Genomic DNA, 22,165 nt, shown 5'->3' with positions numbered 1-22,165 from the left:
TGGTGAGTTGCATCCCTGAGCCCGGAATTGGAACTGGTAAGTCACGAACAATACCTGTACACGGTAGATCTTAGTTAGATAAGATTGGAAAGAGCAGAGTATTGGCTTCAGGTATTTGGAGTTGTAATAAACAATTATTACACCCACAGCTAAAAGCCTAGAGCTAAACATAACAAATGTACAGATAAGAATTTCATTCGCTTACTTACGATCAAAGAACCACTCTTCACAATCTTTGATGTTTCCCGATCCAATCATGTGCTAGGGACGGAATACTGCCCAGCTACTGAAAACATCTGCAATATATGGGTTTTAGGTGAATGTGACTATAGTTATTGTCATTGTTGGAATGGAACTGACACTATATACCTTATCAATTTCTACGAAAGAAAGAAGGCAAAGAACACCACATATATAATAATGGGATATCCTTTCACTGAAACAATACCCTGTGCCTTAACACTTCTCATTTCTACACGTAGCTAACCTCAATTTCCACTTTCCAGTTGGAAGTTTAAGCTTTAGATCGGCACTGGGAACACTAATAACTACTCAATTATGTCAAAGGGATTAGACCATGAGACACTGAATGAAAATGTGAAGAAGGCTCAATATGCTGTGAGAGGTGAGCTCTATCTTAGAGCTTCCGAGCTTCAGAAGGAAGGAAAGAAGATTATATTTACAAATGTTGGCAACCTGCATGCTTTAGGACAGAAGCCACTGACCTTCCCTCGCCAGGTTATGGTCTATGCCAAGCTCCATTTCTACTGGATGATCCTAATGTGGGACTCGTCTTCCCAGCAGATGCCATTGCTAGAGCTAAACATTACCTTTCTTTGACATTGGGTGGCCTAGGTGCCTGCAGTGATTCCCAAGGACTTCCAGGAGTGCGATAGGAAGTGGCAGAGTTTATTGAAAGGCGTGATGGCTATCCAAGTGACCCAGAACTAATATATCTGACGGATGGTGCTAGCAAAGGAGTAATGCAAATCTTGAATACAATTATACGTGGGAAGTGATGGGATTCTAGTTCCAGTTCCACAATACACACTTTATTTAGCTGCAATATCTTTATATGGTGGTTCTCTTGTTCCATATTACTTGGAAGAGACTGAAAATTGGGGTCTTGATGTAAATAACCTTCCCGGTCGATTCGCGAAAGCCCGTTCAAGAGGCATAACTGTGAGGGCCATGGTGATTATAATCCCAGGAAACCCGACTGGTCAGTGTTTGAGCGAAGCCAATCTGCAGGAAATACTAATATAAAATTTTGTTACCGAGAAAAGTTGGTCTTTATGGCAGATGAAGTTTATCAGCAGAACATATACCAGGATGCACAACCCTTCTTAAGTGCGAGAAAGGTCTACCCATAAGCAAGGAACTCCAACTTGTATCTTTCCACACTGTGTCTAAAGGGTATTGTGGAGAATGCGGACAACGAGGAGGGTACTTTGAAATGGCAAATATTCCTCCACGAAATTTATAAGATTGTGTCCATATCACTCAGTCCAAATGTTCCTGGACAAATATTTATGGGTTTGATGGTCAGCCCTCCCAAGCCAGGAGACATCTCATATCAGAAGGATGTTCAGGAGAGCAACTCAGTTCTTGAATCATTAAGGAGGAGAGCCCACATAATGATTAATGGATTCAACAGTTGCAGAAATGTAGTTTGCAACTTTACAAAAGGAGCTATGTATTCATTCCCACAAATAAGATTACCACCAAAAGCGATCGAAGTTGCGAAAAAGGCTGGAAAAGTCCCCGATGTTTTTTATTGTCTCAAGCTATTGGAAGCCACTGGCATTTCTACCGTCCCTAGTTCTGGATTTGGTCAGAAATAAGGTTTTCCACCTAAGGACAACCATCTTACCAGCTGAAGAAGACATGCCTGCAATCATGGAAAGTTTTAAGAAGTTCAACGACAAGGTCATGGAACAATATGAGGAACATAGAGGATATTCAAGGATGTAAAGGAGTTGAAAAGAAATCATAATTTGTATACAGTTCTATCAATTCATTTACACCCTACCTTCTGCTGACTCTCCTCTCTCTTAAAAGGGGTATATCCTTGTGTATTTTCATTGGTTCAAACTTGCATTTCTATTTTATGTACATGGATTGATTTTTCAAAAAAAAAAAGGTTCTACGAAAGAAATCAGAACATCTATAATCTATAGATATATTATAGAGCATATGAAAGTATCATCGAGTCTACGACAACTATTTTACGAGAATGTTATTTACTCACAGCTTCCAGTTTCTCCAGTCACTTTGTAGACATCATCACAATTTAATTTTGAACCCTGATGAGCTTGCTTAATCCAAAGTCTCCAACCTTCAAATGACTGGAGAAACTGTAAAATTAGAAGTACAATCCCCAAAATGCAGGCCCAAAATGAGGCAATAATTATCGAAACAGAGTCTTAAAAAAAACAAAATCAATCCTAACATTCTCACTGTTATAAATGGTGACAATGAGAAACTATTAGCATAAATGGCGAATCACAAAATTGGAAACAAACATTAAATACTTCAAACTGAATTGCAGAGAATTGAATAACCATACCTGAGAGTAAAGAAAATACTGAATTATGGCAATGTAAAACCAACGAAAAATAAATAAATAGAAGATTGACACACAGCAATAAGAAAACCAAAGAAAATAGTACCATACCAAAGTTGCAGAAGTAATGATTTTGGATTCCAAAAGAAATACAATATTACCAAAGTTTGAAGGATGAATAATCAAAAAAGAAACAATGAATTAGAATTTGTGTGTGAGAGTGGGATGATGAAGAGAATTAGAGATTTGTGAAAGAAGAAGCGGTAGAGATAGTTTGTGAGAATTAGAGTTATATGTGTCGTTTTTTTTTTTTTTTCATTGTGATGGAAAGGGTATGTCTGTTCGGAGATATTTCAGTTGTGATGGAAAGGGGGAAGCATATTTACGAATTTACTCTTTCTGTGAAGAACAAAAAATAAGTGGCTGTCTAATTTTCCGGTACCCTTCCCATTTAAAACTTTGGCATAAAACCGGGAATACGGAAACTAATTGGGAAATCTGGTATCTGCTTTATATATAAGATAATATATTGACATTTTGCTAACAAAAGAAAAATGGAAGGAGAAATCAATTAGGAATAAGGATGTATGAATTCGACAATATTATATCAAGTTAGAGACGCTGCATTGGTTCCACAGAGGGGTGGCTGGTAATTGTGGACGCCAAAGCTCAATCAGTTTCGATTTGTCTATTGAATCCTTTCTTGTCAGTCCGTAACAGGATTTATCTGTCCACATACGGGAATGAATGTCTTCCTGATATCTTTAATCTTTAAGCTTGTTTTGTCTGCTGACCCTTCGACCTCCTCCGACTACGTAGTTATGGCATATTTTTCGCAATCAACCTTGGCGTTTTGCAGACCTGGTGATAAGGCATAGACTAGATTAGATATCCTCTCAGGAAATTCTACTGACATTATATACTTTAAAAACCAGTTCTACACCTTGCAAGAACGAGGATATGTGAAGGCCTGGGACTTCTCCAAAACTGTTTATCCTGTCATGACGCAGTTGGACCTGGACATTACAATCTACAAGTTAGACCTGGACACTCGGGTGTGGAACAGGGTCAAGAGCCTGCGCGGTCACACCTTTTTCTTGGTGGTATTTCTTCCATCTCTTTCCCAGCTTCACATTTCCCTGGTTACTGCAAGCCAAATTGCATATATTTTGGTTATGATACTTATCCTCCCGATGGATGGGAAGCGTCTTTTGACACAGTAGTCTTCAACTTAGAAGATGGAAGCTTTGAACGGCGTGTGTGCATGGCCCTATTTGGATTGAGCCGAAATTGCAGACCTATTGACCTTGCTTGAGGCATATGGCAAAACCTTATGGACAACAGTAGTCTTGGCAGAGGTTTCAACCGAACAAGAAAATAATATAGTTTTTTCGTTTGGAAAAACAATGAAAAAAAGCTATTGAATTAACTCGACGCACATCTAATGAAGTAATAAATCCGAGAAGGTACTCCAGAGGCTAGATCTTGGTAATTGAATTCAAGTTCATTGAGTTCTTTTAGTATTTGTTTTATTACAGAGAAAGATACCTTGTCAAGTACTCTGTTAATCTAATAATTGACTGAATTCTGTGCAAACATCCTAATTTGATCGACAATTATACTAAACTGAAATTGGAACTCTACGTATGAAAATGTCTACCGAGGAAAAATTCCTAAGCTGGCCTAATAGGCTAATAGTGTATATAGTTACTCATATTTCATTTTTGTGAACCCAGCCACACCTAATAATAATAAGATAAGAATTATAGGCACGTATTCTGCTAAGGAGTATGAATTGTTCGTGATATGCATAAATGTAGGCATAATACAAAGAGGTGAACCCACGAGTATGAGCAAACATCAGAGAAGGATTTAGTATTGTACCGGCTTCTGGTTTCCCCCTAAGAGCATCTTAATTTAGTGGGGAACTTCGTGATCATGTCTCGTGGTGAGAAGCTGATGTAAATACTTAAAGAGTAAACTTCAACAATATTAAAATGCCCAACTCAATAATGGCAAGAACACCAAACCGTAAGGCATAGAACCAGCGAAGAGGGCTTTAGCATATCGAATAGGGGAAGCAATACCAAACATTAAATCACCGAGGCTGTTTCGACTCAAACCTTAGTCATTTGTATAAGGCACTTCGAACTGCAAACAATATGACTTGTTATCAACAAGAAGGTAGTGAAGTAATGTACTCCAGAATTAACATTAAGTGGTCATTCCCTCCAGACTCTTGGTTTACACTGAATACCGATGGCCCTTCTCTAGGCAAATCGGTAGCTGCTGGTGCTGGTTTGGCACAAAGAGAGCAAGTTGTTTACCTGAAAAAACCTCAGGATTGGAGTAGAAATAACCATATGAAGGTCTTTCCAAATAAAGAACCTTATCTTATATGGAATGTTCAGCTTCCAAACCCTCTTGAAAGGAGCCTGAGCCTTTGTCAGTGATGAATCAATTATCAATCCAAGAGAGGCATGCACTGTAAGCACTCTTGACAGATTTTTATTTTTTTTTGGTAAATAATCCACCAATCTTTACCCTATTTTTTCCAGTTACATATGTGCATTGAAATGACACATTGCTGACCAGAGTCAAACCAAACTATATAATCCAATAAAGAGTAACCTTAACATTGCCAAATCAACACATCTAATTCATCCATCAGTCCTTTATCAAAAAAATTCATCCATCAGTCCCAAACACCCTTAACTTCCAGACTACATGTCTACTGTCTATCTACCATTCTCCACTTCATTCACAAAGGACACTGATGTAATTTGGCTACTACTACTCTAAATGTATAACACATTAACACCACCACCCAATAACAGTCAGAAGTCAAAACACAAATACACACACCAAACTTTTGTTTTCACTCTCAAGTGAAGTCACTTACTCTCACTGTGCTTTGCAAGAAAGTGAGCAAAAGCTGTCCCTTACTCCAAATCTTTCGTAATAATCAAAGTTCAAAAAACCAACAACATACATCACTTCTCTCTCTTTCTCTTACACCCTATCAACAACCTACATCACTTCTCTCTCTTTCTCTTACACCCTACACGTGCACTCTTTCTCTTACTTAAAACCTGATTATTACTTAAACAAAACTTGAGAGATGAACAAGAGTCAGTTTAAGTTAGAGTTGCTGAAGAGTGAAGAAGATATAAGAGTTCACTTAGAAAGAGATTAGAGAGAAAAAGAGAGAAGTAAAAAGAAGGAGAGAGAAATATATAGTGATGGTGGGCTCAGGAGGATCAGATAGAAGCAAAGAAGCTGTTGGGATGATGGCACTACATGAAGCCTTGAGGAACATTTGTCTCAATTCAGACTGGACTTATTCAGTCTTTTGGTCTATTCGACCTCGCCCGTATGTATCTCAAAACACTCTGTTTCGTCTGTTCTGCTTTTCATTTTTACTCAACTAAGTTTACTTACTACTCTCATGTTTTTATTTCTGTAAACACTTACCGAGATAAGTTGGTTATTGTTGTTTTCTGGTTACTGTAGGAGGACTAGAGGTGGAACTGGTTGCAAAGTTGGTGATGAAAGTGGTAGCTTGTAAGTATAAATAAACAGTAGTCAGTGAGACTAATCAAGTATCATCCGGGGTTTGTTTTTAAGTTAACTTTGAAGCGTAGTTCTGCAGAAACACCATGTAAAAACACAAATAAAGACTTACAAAGAAATGTGCTTTTCATTTTAATCTGATTTTGTTCTTTCAAGTGATTTGGTTTGGAATTTTGAGTAATGATATTGGTTTATGTGTAGGATGTTGATGTGGGAAGATGGGTTTTGCCAAAGAAGAGTTGCAGACTGTTTGGAAGACATAGATGGAGAAGATCAAGTCAGAAAGGCCTTTAGCAAGATGTCCATTCAGTTGTACAACTATGGAGAAGGGTGGGTACTTGGTAGGTCCTTTCTTATTTCATTCTTAGTGAAAAAATAGGCCGGGTGTTTACAAGTTACAAAAGGGGGGGAAAAAACATCCATCTTCAGTAACCTTCTCAACAAAACGAAATTTTAAGATAACAAATTATTTGGGAAAAAACATTTATGTATCTTTCCTATAGAAAATTTTAAATGGTTGCTTGATAACTTTGTAGAAAAGTAAATTTAGATAGAAATCTAAAAGACATGAAATAGTATATTTTCGTTTATAGGTGACTTTGATTGGTTGATTGATTTATAAGCAGGTTGATGGGTAAAGTTGCTTCTGATAAATGTCATAAATGGGTTTTCAAGGAACCTCCTGAATCTGAGGCCAATATCTCCAACTACTGGCAGAGCTCATTTGATGCAGTATGCGTAAAAAAAGACCCACACAAACCAAAAACTTTACTTCATCATTTGTTTTTCATGGCAACAATCATATCTTTTTTCATTACTTTTTCTTTTTTGGTATCTTTTGCAGCTTCCTTCTGAATGGACTGATCAATTTAACTCAGGGATTCAGGTAAGAATACTTGTTTTTCTGCAACTTGTTTTAGAGTGTGTGGTGTTGCATGGAAATGAGTATCAGTGTCAGATATAGTCACGTGTGGGGCAGTTGTCACCTCCCCCAACAAAGGGGGGAATATTTTGTATTAAATACTAGTTTATGACTAAGTACTAGTGTACTACTGTACTATGGTCTTGGACTCTTGGTTGGGTCTTTGAAGAGGATTTACCTGATTTTTTAGTTGAGACCGGTTCCTCTATAACCGGGTACAGAGATTGATCTCTGTACCACACACACACATCTCGTATCTCCGCGCACACACACATCTCGGAGCACACACACAGGTATCGATGCGCACACACACATCTCGAATTCGGATCAACGGCGAGATAACACGGTTACAGAGATGATCTCTGTACCCGGTTGTAGAGATCTCGAGTCCTTTTTAGTTGGACTCCTAAAAGTAACTTCTATAAAGCTACTTCCAAGTTCTCTCCTAAAGTCCTAATCTATCTCAACCTCTCTATGTTCATTTGGCCCTTTCTATTATCAGAAGTGCACCTAATCACCTATACTAGTACACCTCAATGTGATTAGGGGATGGAGAAGGTGAGAGGGATGAGCAGTATTTGGACAGAATTATGTGAACATTGTGAAAATTCGAATGTGGAGTTGGGCCTTTAAAATTCCTAAACTAGTGAGCATCAGGGATCTGAATTCCCTTTAGGAATACCATCAAAAAATTCATTTGCACTAAATTTCCTACCAATTAACCTCAAATATTCATATTTTAGACCTTTAGTAAAAACAGTGTACCTATACACCTCTATAACTTCCAAAGCTTCTTCATAATATAGCTATGAAAGCATCCATCTCAAAAAAAGTTGTCCAAAAAAAAAAGATCTCAAAGTGTAACATGAAGCATTACGCAAATCGGAGCTTAAACGTAATTTGGGGAAAAAATGTCTACCTTTCTAATAATAATAATAATAATAATAATGATTTGGAGGCTATCCCTGATGTACTTACGAAAACTGTAATGGCGGGATGATCTCATTTCTTACCATAAAAAATGAGAATACTTTTACTTTGTTCAATGAATAACAAGATCCCTTCATCGAGAACCAAGGTTTCCAGTTCATTGTGCATAGTATTCTCCCTTGCGCAAGTGGGGCAATGTTCAATTTAAACGACATCAACTGCTGCAATCTCTGTGCAGTATAAGTAAGACAACAAGTATAAGAATCATGCATGTATCAACATTGACATTGTTGTATTATGGGAAATGTGTATACTGGACAAGATAATATTTAGGGACAGACTTTACATTGAGTTCTATACTTCTTCCGAGTTAAATTTCAGTAGAGTATGTGGAAAGTATAGTTTGCAAGTGGTAATCTTAAAATAAAGGAATGTCAGAAATGGAAGTGTGAACCCATTAATCTTTCTTGAACAGACCATAGCTGTTATTCAAGCTGGGCATGGACTTCTACAATTGGGATCTTGTGAGATTGTAAGTAATCTTTTTCCCATCACCATCATTTTGTCTATGAACTAATAAGAAAAATTGTTATACTTTACCTAATCAATTTCGCTGTTCATGATATGCCATTCAGATACCTGAAGACCTGCACTTTGTTTTGAGAATGAGACATACCTTTGAAACTCTTGGTCACCAATCTGGCTTCTACCTCTCTCAGCTTTTCTCTGCTACTAGGAATACTTCCTCACCTATCTCTGCTCCATTAAACCATACCTCAGCATCAAGCCACCCTCCTGCTCCCATCTTCAATTGGAACCAAAGGCCCCTCCAATTTCCAGCTAATATTGTGTCTCACAATTTTCAGAACACCACTAGACATGGATTATCTCTCAATAAGAATGAAATGCATCCATTTGTCCTTCCGCATTCATCTGATAGCCAAATGGGGAATATGATGGCTGATCATGATTCCGAGATTAAGTGGCCAAATGGCTTGAGTTTCTTTAATGCTCTCACTGGACAATCGGATAACTCCAAGCTTCTTTTTGGATCTGATGGATTGGGAAACAAGTCAAATCAACCATACCATCCACTTGTTCGTAGAGGGAGCAACATAAATTTGGAAATGAACATATGCAGAAATGCTGATGAGCCTAAGAATATAGCCGAAGTTTCAAATTCACTATCTCAACATGGGAAAGGAAATGAGAATGCTGATGCTAACAATTATTTGAGTTTGGAGAACCACCCAAACAATGTAGGAAAGATGCAGGACAAGTTCAGGAGGAGCTTCACATTACCTGCAAGAATGGCTTCTTCATCGTCTTCGTCTTCTTTGGATCACCATCAAAACCAACATGTGGACTATAGGGGTTCAGAAGCTGGAATTTATTCAGATATTATGGAAACCTTCTTAGAATGAACTTCAGGATACTATTACTTGACAAGGGTGTATCAGTGAGTTATATTGGCTCATCTTCTTAATTTGCTCATTTTCTGTGGCAGCTAGCACCATGAGTACTTTTTATTTTCAAACTTTTAATCCACTTGCACCATGAGTACTTTTTATTTTCAAACTTTTAATCCACTTTTTTTTACAATTGGAACGTGTTTTTCGTCGTTGTCACATCAATAGCTTCTAACTATTATGACTACTTTCCTAGCTTGGTTGTGAATTACGATTCAGAATAAGATTTTTAGTTGTAATTCTATCAGTAATTGTTTTCACCGCCCTATTTAGTTTGTTACTATTTACTAGATTATGTCTGGATCCTGTAAGAACTTCCACAAGTACTAATAAAATAGAACGTTTGATGTAAAGTACAATAGGACTCCAGGAGAGTGTTGTATAAGAAGTAGAAGTGAAAACAATTTGGACATACATAAAGACATGAGAGCAGAAGATTCCTTCTTTTTGTGTTTATAGTTTAAAGAAAACAGAGAAGTTTTTCCTGCTCATCTAAGTTAAATATGTTGCTGAATGTTCATATGAAATATTTAAGTAATGTTCTCTGATGTCCATTCTTCATACTACGGTTTCGTAATTGTTCCTTTCGGCAAAAAACTGTTAATATATTCTAAATCACTAATATAATATACAAGGCCACACTGAAAATGAAAGCAACGAGATATAATACATTGAACCTCAGAATTTAGAAATGCATATTTTAATTTGAGTGCAACGGACTGAACAAGATACCCCTAGAAAACCAAATGAATAAATAATTAGAATCTACAGCAGTAGCTGTTTCTTTCGTAACAGTTGATATTCAAGGTTTGTGTCAGTATAGGCCTTCTGTTCAAAAGTTGTTTAGATTATAGGCTAGCTAGTGTGGAAGACAATGTGGAAGAAGATGGTTATTTGGGTTATAAACTAGTGTGGACTGTGGAACACAGTAGGGAAGATGGTTATTTAGCATTGCGGCCGCTTCCTGAACCACTAGTCATCACAAAACGTAGTAGGCTGCCTAGGAAGATTGCTGCAGAGTGCAGACCCTAATAGAATATTAGGATATAAATGTTAAGTATACAATGTGCACTGCTGCCGTCTAGGTGCTTTCGTTGTAGTTTTGATGTTTGCTACGAAAATGACAATCATATGCGCGAAAACTAGAATATGAAAACAATCGGGAAGCTGATAAGGCTGATACCAGATTTGTAACTTCAGTTTTTCACCAAGTTTGATCAGAAAAAACGCATGGTTTCATTGTAGAGGAAGCCAAATTCCTTCTCTCCATTTCCAAGTACGTCCAATCTTTGGAGAATCTTCTTCAAACCCTTGTCGTATAGCCTTGGGCTTTCACTAGTCTAATCTGCGTGGATCAAGGTCCAATAAGTCCTATCATGTTTGCTCTTTATTTATGAATTATGAAAGGCAAACAGTTTGGCTTTGGATCCATAATTTCAGCTTGCCTAATGTCTGCCTTTCTTGCTAATGGCTTAGTTTAAGAGCAACCGATTGTTCTGTTCGGAAATTGTCGTAACTCGTAACTCAGGGTCTATGTCAAACTATAGGGCCATAGGGGCCTCGGTCGAAAGCGACTATTGTTGTACTAATTGAAAGATACTCATTGTTTTCGTCGTCACACCATGTTATCTTGTACCACATTGATGATCGCAAATTCCTAGTCTAAATTTGCCTATTCTAATTCGCAAATTAGACCAAGTATTTAACAATGTATTTAACTGTGTTTATTCTACTTGCAATTGTAGTAGCAAGGGTAAGCGGATGGGTTATAAACTACTGATACTATGCTACGTCTGAATTTTCACCTTGTTTCTACTTTTGACAATACTACCACTTAAATCTATGAAGTTAAAATATTCCATTTTATTCTATATATATATTTTTTAAGCGCAAAATCACTTTAAATTTGTAATGAAATTCCATTTTACCTATCCGACCCATTCTATTTATCCGACACAGACACAGTGATGTGGCAGATGATACATGTCTTGTATCTCCCGAGCTACACGACATGTATCATCGTGATACATGTCAAGTATCATTGTGTAAAAAGGTGATACATGTCATATATCATGATGATATATAACATGTATCATCCGCAGTGGCAGAGCTAGGGGGGCCCAACATACACCCTGGCGTACCCTCATCTTGACCCAAACAAAAAAAAAACTATTTTAGTTATAGCGCAACTGCCCACAAGTGCTAAGTGGTAACTGGTAATTAAGAGACAAAAAAAAAAAAAAGTGCGACATGTGCTCATGAGAAAGGAAACAAAAGGAATGTGCTGATGTCATGCGATGTACTTGATGTACAAATTTGACTCAGTTATAGCAAATAGTACCAAAAAAACAAATAGAAAACCAAATAGTACTTGTATTCCTCTTTATCTCGTATTTATCCACACATATATAAACCCAATCAGAAACTATATTGTATCTATTAAAAAAAAATAGAAAGAAAAAAACCTACTCTACTTCTCTTCTCTTCCATTCTCTATTACCCTATATTAAAATTTAAGTTTTCTACTTTTCTACCCAAACAAATAATTTTACACCTACCGGTTTTGTGGAGGTAACTAGGTAACTCTTATATTATTTAATTTTTTGTCATTCCTAAACCATATTATTTAGATTTTTATATGTTTGTGATTATTATTTTATTTTGTGAACATTATTGGTGGTTTATTTTAATTCGTGTAATTTCAATTAAATTAATTGGTGGTTTATTTAAATTGTTTAAATAGCTATGCTAAAGTATTTGATCAAAGAAAAATAGTTGCCCGCTCAACCAACTAGTAACACAGATCATGTTGTTAGTGTTAAAGTAGGATCCTCTTCAAAGCGAAGTCACCAAGAAACTGAGGATGGTGGTGTTGAACAACCTACGTCAAAGCAGATTCAATATGGAAATCGTGAAAAACTTGACTTGTCTAGTCTTCCGGGAGACCCTGGATTGAGGAACAAGATTTCAGATTATCATCCTAATGATCGTGACTCAGTGAGAAGAACATATTTGCTTAGTGGTCCTTGCCAGCCTAATCATACTTTTCCTCCAAGGACAATAGGTAAGAGGAATCGTCGCTTTCGGAAAGAGTGGTATGAAGAGTTTAGTTGGTTGGAATATAGTATTCACAAAGATGCCGCGTTTTGTTACTATTGTTATCTCTTTAAATATGATCAGGGGGCACAAAGAGGCGGAGATGTTTTTTTCTTACAAGGGGTTTACTAATTGGGAAAGGAAAACCAAATTAAAAGAGCATGTTGGAAGACCAAATAATGCTCATAATATTACTTACAGGGCAGCACGGGCATTGCTAAATCAAAAGCAGCATATCGAAACATTTCTTGAGAGACAATCTGACCAAGTTCGAAGGGATTATCGAATACATCTAACTGCAATAACTGATTGTATTAGGTTTCTTTTGAGACAAGGTTTAGCTTTCCGTGGCCATGATGAATCAGAGGAGTCGATCAGTAAAGGCAATTTTCTTGAACTTATAAGATTTTTGAAAGATCATAACGAAGTCATTAAGAACGTTCTTGATAATGCTTCTAAAAATCAGAAATTGACCTCGCCTGATATACAAAAAAAGATTGTGAATGCAACTGCTGTGGAAACTACAAATGCTATTTTAAAGGATTATGGAAATTTATTGTTTGCTATTTTAGTCGATGAAGCACGTGATATATCAATTAAAGAGCAAATGGCAGTTGTTTTGCGTTATGTCGACAAGAAAGGTTGCGTGATTGAGAGATTTTTTGGAGTTGTGCATGTTAAGGAAACTAGTGCAGTAACACTTAAAAAGGCAATTGATGAGTTGTTCTCTAAGCATGGGTTAAGCATATCTAGACTGCGTGGACAAGGGTATGATGGGGCCAGCAATATGGAAGGTGATTTGAATGGCCTAAAAACACTTATAATGAAAGAGAATGAGTATGCATTTTATGTTCATTGTTTCGCTCATCAGCTTCAGTTAGCCCTTGTATTAGTTGCAAAGAACCATGAGTCAATTGCTAACCTTTTTAGTGTTCTCTCTAATGTGGTAAATACTGTTGGAACATCATGTAAGCGACAAGATATGTTACGCGAAGCAATGAAGGCTAGAGTTGTAGCAGCCTTACAAAGTGGAGAAATTTCAAGTGGTAAAAGGTTGAAGAGACTAATCTTAAACAATCTGGTGACACTTGATGGGGCTCACACTATTATACACTTCTTGGCATGATAAACAGTTATGGTTCAGTACTTGATGTGCTTGATAATATAGAGGAAGATGGTTCAAGCTTGGAACAAAGAGGTGAGGCTTACAGATTATTGAGTTCAGTGCAGTCTTTTAAATTTATCTTAAATTTACATTTGATGAAAGCGATACTAGGAATTAACAATGATTTGTCAAAGGCTTTGCAGCGTGAAGACTAAGACATTGTCAATGTTATGAATCTTGTTAAAATAACAAAGGTACGCTTACAGACGATGAGAGATGATGGATGGGATAGTCTCCTGATTAAAGTTTCTTCACTATGTGCCAAACATGATGTGGTTGTTCCAAATATGGAAGAGAGGTATGTGGCTCGAGGGAGGTCTCGACGAAGAGCGGAAGGAAGCACCAATTTACATTACTATCGTGTTGGATTATTCTATCACTGTATTGATTTGCAACTTCAAGAGTTAAACGACCGGTTTAATGAGGCAAACACAGAATTACTTCTTTGCATGACATGTCTTGATCCTTGTGAGTCGTTTGCTACTTTCGATAAGCAAAAGTTTATCCATTTTGCTCGACTTTATCCTGATGATTTTTCAGAGATAGATCAAATGGAATTAGCGGATCAGCTTGAGAATTATATCATTGATGTGCGTTCCGATACTAAGTTTGGTAAAGTAAACGGAATTAGCAACCTAGCCAAAATAATGGTTGAGACAAAGAAAGACATTATGTGTACCCACTTGTGTATTTGTTGATTAAGTTGGCGCTGATTTTACCTGTTGCTACTGCTACTGTAAAGAATCATCTGCGCAATCGGATGGCGGATGAATGGTTGAATGATTGTTTAATAACATATATTGAAAAAGAAGTTTTTGATAGCATTGATACCGAGTTGATCTTGCAATGCTTTCAAAAGATGAAGAAGGGTGACAAAAAAGAAGGGCGTCGAGGCCAACTATGAATAAGTATTTGTTTAGATTGAATTATTTTTTCTTTTCTTATTTTTTTTTATATTACATTTATTGCAATTATTTTATATGATTTTTTTATGTTCGAAATATACTTATTTTGTGATCGGGTTTGAATTTTTAGTTAAAAAAAATTAGTGTTTTTTATTTTATTTTTTTAATGCTTGGTTTATGGGTGGCTCACCCTCACTTACATTCCTAGCTCCACCACTGATCATCTGCCATGTCACTGTGTCGGATGAAGACCAAAAACACGTAGGTGTAAAATAAGACACATCAGCAATCCGGTGGCTGAAATGCGTCGGATAGATAAAATGGAATTTCATTGCAAGTTTAAGGTGGTTTGCGCTCTAAAAAAAGTATATGGGGTAAAGTGAAATATATTAACAAGTTCATAGGCTTAAGTGGTAGTATTGCCACTACTTTTCTATCACGAGAACTTTGTAACATAATTTCAGTATGTTATGTCATAAGTATAGTACAAAATATCGTGATATTTATCGAGATTTCAAAAAAAGATATGATAATTTTCCAGATATGGGTTTGATATTTTCCAATACAAAATATGCAAATATCATCGATATATCCTTAAATATTGTGATATTTGAACGATATATCGATACTTTCAAAATATCGTGATATATATACTATCTTTTATTCTTCTCTCTCATTTTTTACTTTTCTTCGAGATACAAACAATGCTTCAACATACTAAAAAAAAAGTCAAAATATGCAAATTGGTTTAACAAACTACAAGAAAAAAGGCTTTATGTCACTGTTAAAAACAGTGACAAAAAGTCTTTTGTCACTGTTTTTTTTTTTTCCAAAACCATGACGGAGTGAGAGTCATTTATTTTTTCCCCAAAACCCTCACAAATGGTTCCTTTAGAGAAGCCTATCCACCAACAAAAAACGGTGACAAATATTGGAAAACCATCACCATAAAACATAGATTTTGTTATTGTTTTGGCAAAATAGTAGTTAATTGAATTCAAAAGCGTCACAAAAGGAGACACTTTTCATGACAATTGTCTTAAAAGCGTGATAAATGATTTAATTTTCTTTAAAAAAAAATTAGAACCATAAGATTCCACAATGAACTCAAACTGCACTAGTGCACTTCAACTCTGAACAAGCACAAACTACTGAATAACCCACTTTATTTCAAAATAGCATTCATAAACACTAATTCCAAATCATTCTAATCCAATAAAAGAATACATCTGAATTCAAAAGAAAAACAATCCCAATCTCACCAAAGTCACATGTATATCAGCCAACTAGTGGTTCATCTTGAGGATAGTGGCTTGAATCTAAGTAAGTGGCATGGCCTAATGCGCGAGCAACTATTGATCTTCACAATCAGCTGGGAAAAAGAAACAAAAGAAAATTATTAGAAATCAAATCAATGTATTATTTGTTTTTAGAATTTTACTTTTATGTGGTATATAGTCAAGCAACTAAGACCTGTTACTAATTGAATTCCCCGAAAGAACCACTAGGTAAATGTCATAAATCAATAGAATCCTTTCAGCAAAAATCCAATCCAGACTCAACTACCAAGTGTCATTGGATTGATACGTTTGCCAAACAGAAATCAAGTGGTTGCTACATACCACATAAAAACTAACCACTGCACATAAAAACTTTAAGGCATGACTAAATGGCGCTCAACATCTTTATAAGTCGACCAATATCTATTTCGAAACTTCTTGCATGGGCAAGGACACTTCTTCCCACCCAACTTCCACTCTGCAAATTTAAAATAAAACCTTGACTCCCATTGAATAGACTGTATTTTTCCCTTTTTTTACACCGCAAAGTCACCGAGCAGCAAACAGTTTTAGCGGACTTCTCAGACCAAACTACCTAGCCTATCTAGCCTCAGATGCGTCTCGTGAGTCTGCGATTATAGAACTTACTTGATAGCTAGATATCTAGCTACTAGGAACAGCCTAGCTAGTCAGATACGAAGGAAAGAGCAGATAAAACAGCAGATAAGCATAAGCGGAAACCTATTATACTAGATATGCATTGCTGCTCTTGGAGGCTAAGACTTCTAACTATTTAGCCTCATTGGACTCAAGGACATATCAAAGATTAACTAAATGATCGGGGCCACATAGTCCGAAACGCACTTTGGTGAACTTGATTATGGACAAAACACTTATTAGCAGTGTCTTACTCCTTAAAAACTTAGTTCGTGCAGGCTGAGACAAATATATGCAACAGTTTGAGAATTAAGTTGACCACTCAACCCACCATGACCCCCTCTTTAGTGTTTGGGCCACTCATCCTAAATATAATCAAGGAACACAGTTGACAGAGAAAAGGTATTATCTAAAAACTACATCAGTTAATTCGACCACACCAAGTAAAGAGAACTTTTGTGACATTAGTATGCTAACTGTAGCAAGCGTTGGATACATGCATTTGTTCCATACTAAGACAATTAAGCTCTTGCTCTATCTGTCCCACAATGAGACTCACTACTGCATTTGCTGACGAAAATGCACCATGAAAGCTGAGTGGGCAATGGGTCAAGGCAAAAGTATTAGAATATGGCAAGATTAGTGGGTAGGAGTAGCTTTAGCCAACAGAATTCAAGGCATCAACTGGAAGGTTTTTAATGCGAAGCTGTTGGACCTTATTCTTGAGAATAACTAGAATATTCCAGTTCCCGTTCTTCAAGAGCAGGAATTGATCTCAGTCAACTACCACCTTCTGGCGAGGTTGAGGACACTCGAATATGGAAACCAGCTAAAGATGGCATGTTTACAGTCAAGGAAGATTTTGATACAATCAGACAAAAAGAACGGGTGGGCATGGCTACTTGGCACAAATGGCTATGGATCAAAAACTTGCACCCCAGAACAGCAGGCACTGTCTGGAAACTTATCCATAAACTTTCATAGTATCACTATTCACTATCAACTAAAAAAACTGGATTTCTTTTGGGGGGTACGTACAGTTCAAAAGGGGTTTTAATGTTAGCTTAAAATTACTATCAACTGAACAATTCCTATTTGTGTGTGCTTAATGTCTTAAGAGACCAAGAAGAACACTCCGGAATTCATGCAAGCTGGTAGGGGTAATCTATGTGCTAAGTTATATATACTGAAAAAGGATGGCGCCACACCAAATAGATTAGCTAAGGAGAAATTTTTGAACACAGTGAATGGGTGTAAACATATAGACGCTTATCATACATCGTCATTATCCTACAGGGCTGTAATACTAGTAGTGTAACTAGAAGGGTAGAAGCAGGATGGTATCGAATTTAGATAGATTGTTTATTAATAATACATGGCTCAACATATGTTGGATGGAGATATACGATGCTATGTAGGGCAGTTCAGGCAAGTAGGGAATTAACAAATAGCATTCCCAAGCAGATCCCAACTTTTGGTCAAACCTTGGGGCAAGTTCAGTTTGGTAAAATACTCGGTATCAAGTCTTGGAACCAAAAATCAGAAGCTCTACTTGACACCAAGTTAAGAATCAAAAAGTAGAATCAGAATATCATATAACATATAACCCTTTGGCTAACACAACATCTAATACAACCCCAAACAATAACTTCACAAGTAGAATAACGAATATTACCAACAATACTTCACAAGTACTAGATCGAAAATATGAAGTTGGTTTGTGTAAATAACTACACAACGTCAATTTACGTATACATGTAACTTATGAACTAGCTACATGAAGATGCAACAACACAAAACATTAAATAATGCTAAGAGGCAACTTACAAAGATTCTAATATAGTCTAAATATTTTATACATACTAGACTTCACATTATTGTGTTCAAAAGAAAAATAAGGCGAACAAACAAGGCAAGGACTTGTGTTCCGCTAGCTCAAAATTCAGTTTCGAACACTTATGTTCTGCACATTTAAATAATTGCAAGCAACAACAAAAACAATTAAAGTCCCACCAGCCATAATGAATCAACACAACAACATCAAATCCAAAGTGAACAAAAAATATACTTTCTACTTTATAAAGATTCTATTTTCCAGGACAAACAATAAACTGAGTTTGAGCAAGAAATTTACCAATAACTCTGAGCGAAAGTGATGAACACTAATTGGTACGACCAGCCACTAGCAAAAAATACACGCCAACTGAATTGAATAGATTCAAAATTTTAGCACGATTTCAATTTGATGAAGAGAAGCAATTAAACTAAATGAACAATGCAAAATTGAAACTGACCTTCTTAGATGATTTTTGCTCAGTAATTTCAAGCAAAATTGTTGAGACGAGTTGGATAGTGAGAGTGGGGGTTTTCAATTTTTTTTCTAATTCATGCCCTAGGTATTGCGAGTTAATTTGTTGGAGAAGGAGACAAGAAGCAGAAGCAAAAGGGTTTCTTCCTTTGTTGTGTACTTGTGTTGTTGAACATTCAGAGAGTTGAGATCGAGAAGAAACCCGCAGTGTTTGGGTTTGACGCCTCATCCATTGGCACATGCGTCGAGGGGGTCTTTTAATTCAACCAAAACTTTGTCTACGATTGTGTTGGTTATGTTCATGGAATGGAATTTCTCGCTCGTGGTATTCCAAGTTAAACAATCAGAAATCCATTTCTTAAAAACAATCAGAAATCCCAACCCTAACTAATACAAAATTAATAAAGATTAATAAAATTAATGAAAACTATCGACTAAGGAGCTTACCAGATTTTGAACTTCCACGATTTGTATCCAATTGGCTAACTTGGTTATGGAATCTGGAGATAACAACCATAAAGTCCAAAGCTTTGAAGCTTTACCTCTAACCAAATTCTCACCTATCGGCATGCCGCATGCCCCAAAGCAAAGAAGAGAGAGCGAGAGTAGCGTTGAGTGCGAAAGAATGAGATTTGAATCGAAGAGCTTTAATTGATCGTCAGCTTCGAAATTAATGAACCAGATGAGAGTCATGAGTGAAGATGAGACTATGAGTGTAGTAATCACTGTTCTAAAAATTGGTCTAGGTGGCAGCCTAGGCGGTCTCTAGCCGCTAGGCCCTAGTCGTTTAAAAAATAGGTAGACCGACTAGGCGGGTCTAGGCGGTCCAGTTTTTTTTTTTTTTTTTTGAATGATTAAATGTCGAAAAATAAAGTCCCGTGTAGGCTTAAGATTTTAATGAGTTTAAAAGACTTAAGTTTATGTAAATTATATGTCACTATAATAAAGAGTATGTTTTTATATGAAGTCAATATTCCTCAACTATTACACATTTTTGTAATAAGTATCTTTGTTTGTGTTTATTTTTTAAGTTATGGCAAATGATTTTCTTCATTTCTTGTAGTATATGTTTGTATTACTATATATATTAGGAAAAAAAACTGCCTAGCACTTAGCCCGTCTAGGCACTGCCTAGAAGGCCTAGGCGCTCTCCCACTGCCCGACTACCACCTAGCGTTTTTTAGAACACTGGTTTTAATGTAGTTTCAGAAGAAACTAATTATCTTCAGGGGCTATGGGCTTAAAAGTTAGAACAGTGACCCGAAAAATAATACCACCAGTAACTGTTTCGGCCTAACAATAACAACAAATAGCCCAGGTTAGTTTCTGTGTGCTTGGCGAAAAAAATGAAAATGCCATTTGTCACGGTAGTCAGGGTGTGCGTGACAAAAGGGCTTCTACAACAGTCACAAAAACCCTTTTCTGTCATTTGTGACCGTTTCTAATAGAACAGTCACAAATAACATTTTAAAACAGTCACAAATAACATTTTAAAACAGTCGCAAAAACCCTTTTTTGTACTAGTGAAACCAACGAATTCAGAGAAGGTAAAGTTGATTGGAAACCGACAATTTCATAGAGGCTGCAAAAAGAAATAGTTATACTACACTCTTAGTTGAGAATCATGAAGTACAAGTCTAAAACCTAGCAGCCATAATTCAAACCCAAATGTGCCCTATGTTTCATGAATCTGTCCCCTATGTGCCTAAGCCCCCTTGAGCACAATTTCTATGAAAGTCAAAAATTCAGCCAATGATAGCAGGGGTGGGCTGGAAAATCTTACAGGGTGTCACACACACGGATGATAATCTGAGAGTAAGAAACTTCAAGCTGGCTTCAAGGTGCTGCCTATGTCACAAAAATGAGGAGTCAGAGACACATTATTTTTACATGTCCATTTGCTTTCAAACAGTGGAATCATTTGAAAGACATCTTTCAGATTAATGGAGACATCTCCAACTTTTAAGATCTCACTAATGTCTGCAGAAACTGGAGCCCAATACTAAAGGACATTTATTTGGTTTGCCACTGCTATCTCATACAGGTATCTGTCTGGAAAGCAAGGAACAAAGCCGTTTATGATGGGGGAACTCCAAGTCATGTCAAGGTCAATCTTGTCCCAAATAAAATTGGCAATTCACTCAGCCTACAACTCTTCTGAAGGTCACATGAGTAACTCTTGCCAAGATCTTGCTACTCTCCACGTATTGGGACTTCAATCTCGACCAAGAAAGGCCCCAAAGATACATGAATGTTACTGGCTTCCCACTCCTCCAAGCATTTTGAAAGCAAACATAGATGGCTCGAGTAGAGGAAATCCTAGGCTGGCAGGGTAGGGAGTTATATTCAGGGACGACAACAATGGGGTGGTACATGACACTCTGATAGGAGGACTACGGGTGTGTACATGCTATGTCGCAGAATGCAAGACAATTGTTAAATGCATAACAAAGGCAATAGAGCTTGGCTGGACCAGGCTTTGGATACAAACAAACTCTTCCTCAGCGGCAGCAACTTTCAACACAAATAAAGTCTACCCATTGGCAGTGCAAGGCCGCTTGGGAACAGGCACGACACAAAATGGATTGGCGAGAAACGAATTTCTCAGCCATTACATCTACATGGCGAGAAACGAATTTCTCAGCCGACTCTTGTGCAAGGAAAGGAGCTTCATTATCCAAAGGTGTAAAACAATGGTGGAACTCTAGAGCAGACTTTATCTTGAGGATTGAAGACCCTAACTCTACATACTTCAGATTTTAATTCTTAAAATGCATTAAGGGGACATGCATAGTAGCGCTCCTATTCTGTTGTCGTCGTTGTGGTTTCGGCTTGTAAGGAGAATTGCCTTGTAGGTGGTTCTTGTGTTGCTTCTACCTCCTTAACTGATGGTACCGGGCAACGTTACCTGAAGGTGTCGAGTTTCCTTAGTGGGTGTCAGTCCCCTGCTCTCCCTAGTAAGTCATTTATTAAGGTTTGCAGTCATCCTGGGCTCCCTAATCCCCCTCCATCAACTGTGAATTCAAACCTAAGGTGTTCTAGAAAACTATCAGCTTGGGGTAGTTGCAGTTGTGGTGTTGACAACACTAGCTCGTGGGTGAGGTACTTTTGCAAAAAGGACTTTGGTTATGGTGTTTTAGGAACAATTCTGGAACTAGGATGGACTAAACTTTGGGTTCAGACGGATTCTACAGCAGTGGCAACAACATTTTAGCATAACCAAGTTCATTGGCAATGTAATGGAGCATGGGAAAGGGTTTGAAAGAAAATGCAGTGTGGTCACACCCCAAATTT

The 22,165-nt window shown here is 37.0% G+C and overlaps 1 protein-coding gene, 2 long non-coding RNA genes and 2 pseudogenes across 6 annotated transcripts; 3 read left to right on the top strand and 2 right to left on the bottom strand.

Annotated features, from left to right (window-relative positions):
* The first annotated feature begins 429 nt into the window (after window positions 1–429).
* Window positions 430–2,298, top strand: LOC147505275 (glutamate--glyoxylate aminotransferase 2 pseudogene; annotated as a pseudogene).
* A 774-nt stretch (window positions 2,299–3,072) lies between these two features.
* Window positions 3,073–8,808, bottom strand: LOC147505274 (uncharacterized). 3 transcript variants are annotated; one of them, XR_015193263.1, is made up of 5 exons: window positions 8,668–8,808; window positions 8,075–8,221; window positions 3,657–3,712; window positions 3,510–3,582; window positions 3,073–3,427 (listed from the first exon to the last, which is right to left on the bottom strand). It is a non-coding gene; the product is annotated as an uncharacterized LOC147505274 (long non-coding RNA). The 3 variants fall into 3 exon arrangements; XR_015193262.1 differs by having other exon boundaries at window positions 3,510–3,712; XR_015193261.1 differs by lacking the exons at window positions 3,073–3,427; window positions 3,510–3,582; window positions 3,657–3,712 and having other exon boundaries at window positions 7,961–8,221.
* Window positions 5,087–9,593, top strand: LOC147505273 (protein RICE SALT SENSITIVE 3-like). 2 transcript variants are annotated; one of them, XM_086557858.1, is made up of 7 exons: window positions 5,087–5,939; window positions 6,080–6,130; window positions 6,341–6,469; window positions 6,766–6,877; window positions 6,984–7,025; window positions 8,467–8,523; window positions 8,627–9,593. In XM_086557858.1, exons 1-7 carry the CDS (start codon window positions 5,809–5,811, stop codon window positions 9,413–9,415), a joined length of 1,311 nt encoding a protein of 436 aa, XP_086413984.1. In that variant the 5' UTR covers window positions 5,087–5,808; the 3' UTR covers window positions 9,416–9,593. The 2 variants fall into 2 exon arrangements, with proteins under 2 accessions (XP_086413984.1, XP_086413985.1); XM_086557859.1 differs by having other exon boundaries at window positions 5,103–5,939; window positions 6,766–6,871.
* A 1,575-nt stretch (window positions 9,594–11,168) lies between these two features.
* LOC147505272 (uncharacterized) lies at window positions 11,169–14,419 on the top strand (annotated as a pseudogene).
* A 1,356-nt stretch (window positions 14,420–15,775) lies between these two features.
* LOC147505271 (uncharacterized) lies at window positions 15,776–19,611 on the bottom strand. The gene is made up of 3 exons (XR_015220569.1): window positions 18,858–19,611; window positions 18,698–18,766; window positions 15,776–15,998 (listed from the first exon to the last, which is right to left on the bottom strand). It is a non-coding gene; the product is annotated as an uncharacterized LOC147505271 (long non-coding RNA).
* Window positions 19,612–22,165: the final 2,554 nt, after the last annotated feature.

This window comes from Coptis chinensis, chromosome 4, assembly GCF_015680905.1.
Source record: "Coptis chinensis isolate HL-2020 chromosome 4, ASM1568090v1, whole genome shotgun sequence".
NCBI lineage: Eukaryota > Viridiplantae > Streptophyta > Magnoliopsida > Ranunculales > Ranunculaceae > Coptis > Coptis chinensis.
The sequence above is the reverse complement of the archived record's forward strand: the minus strand, read 5'-3'. Positions and strand labels throughout refer to the sequence as shown.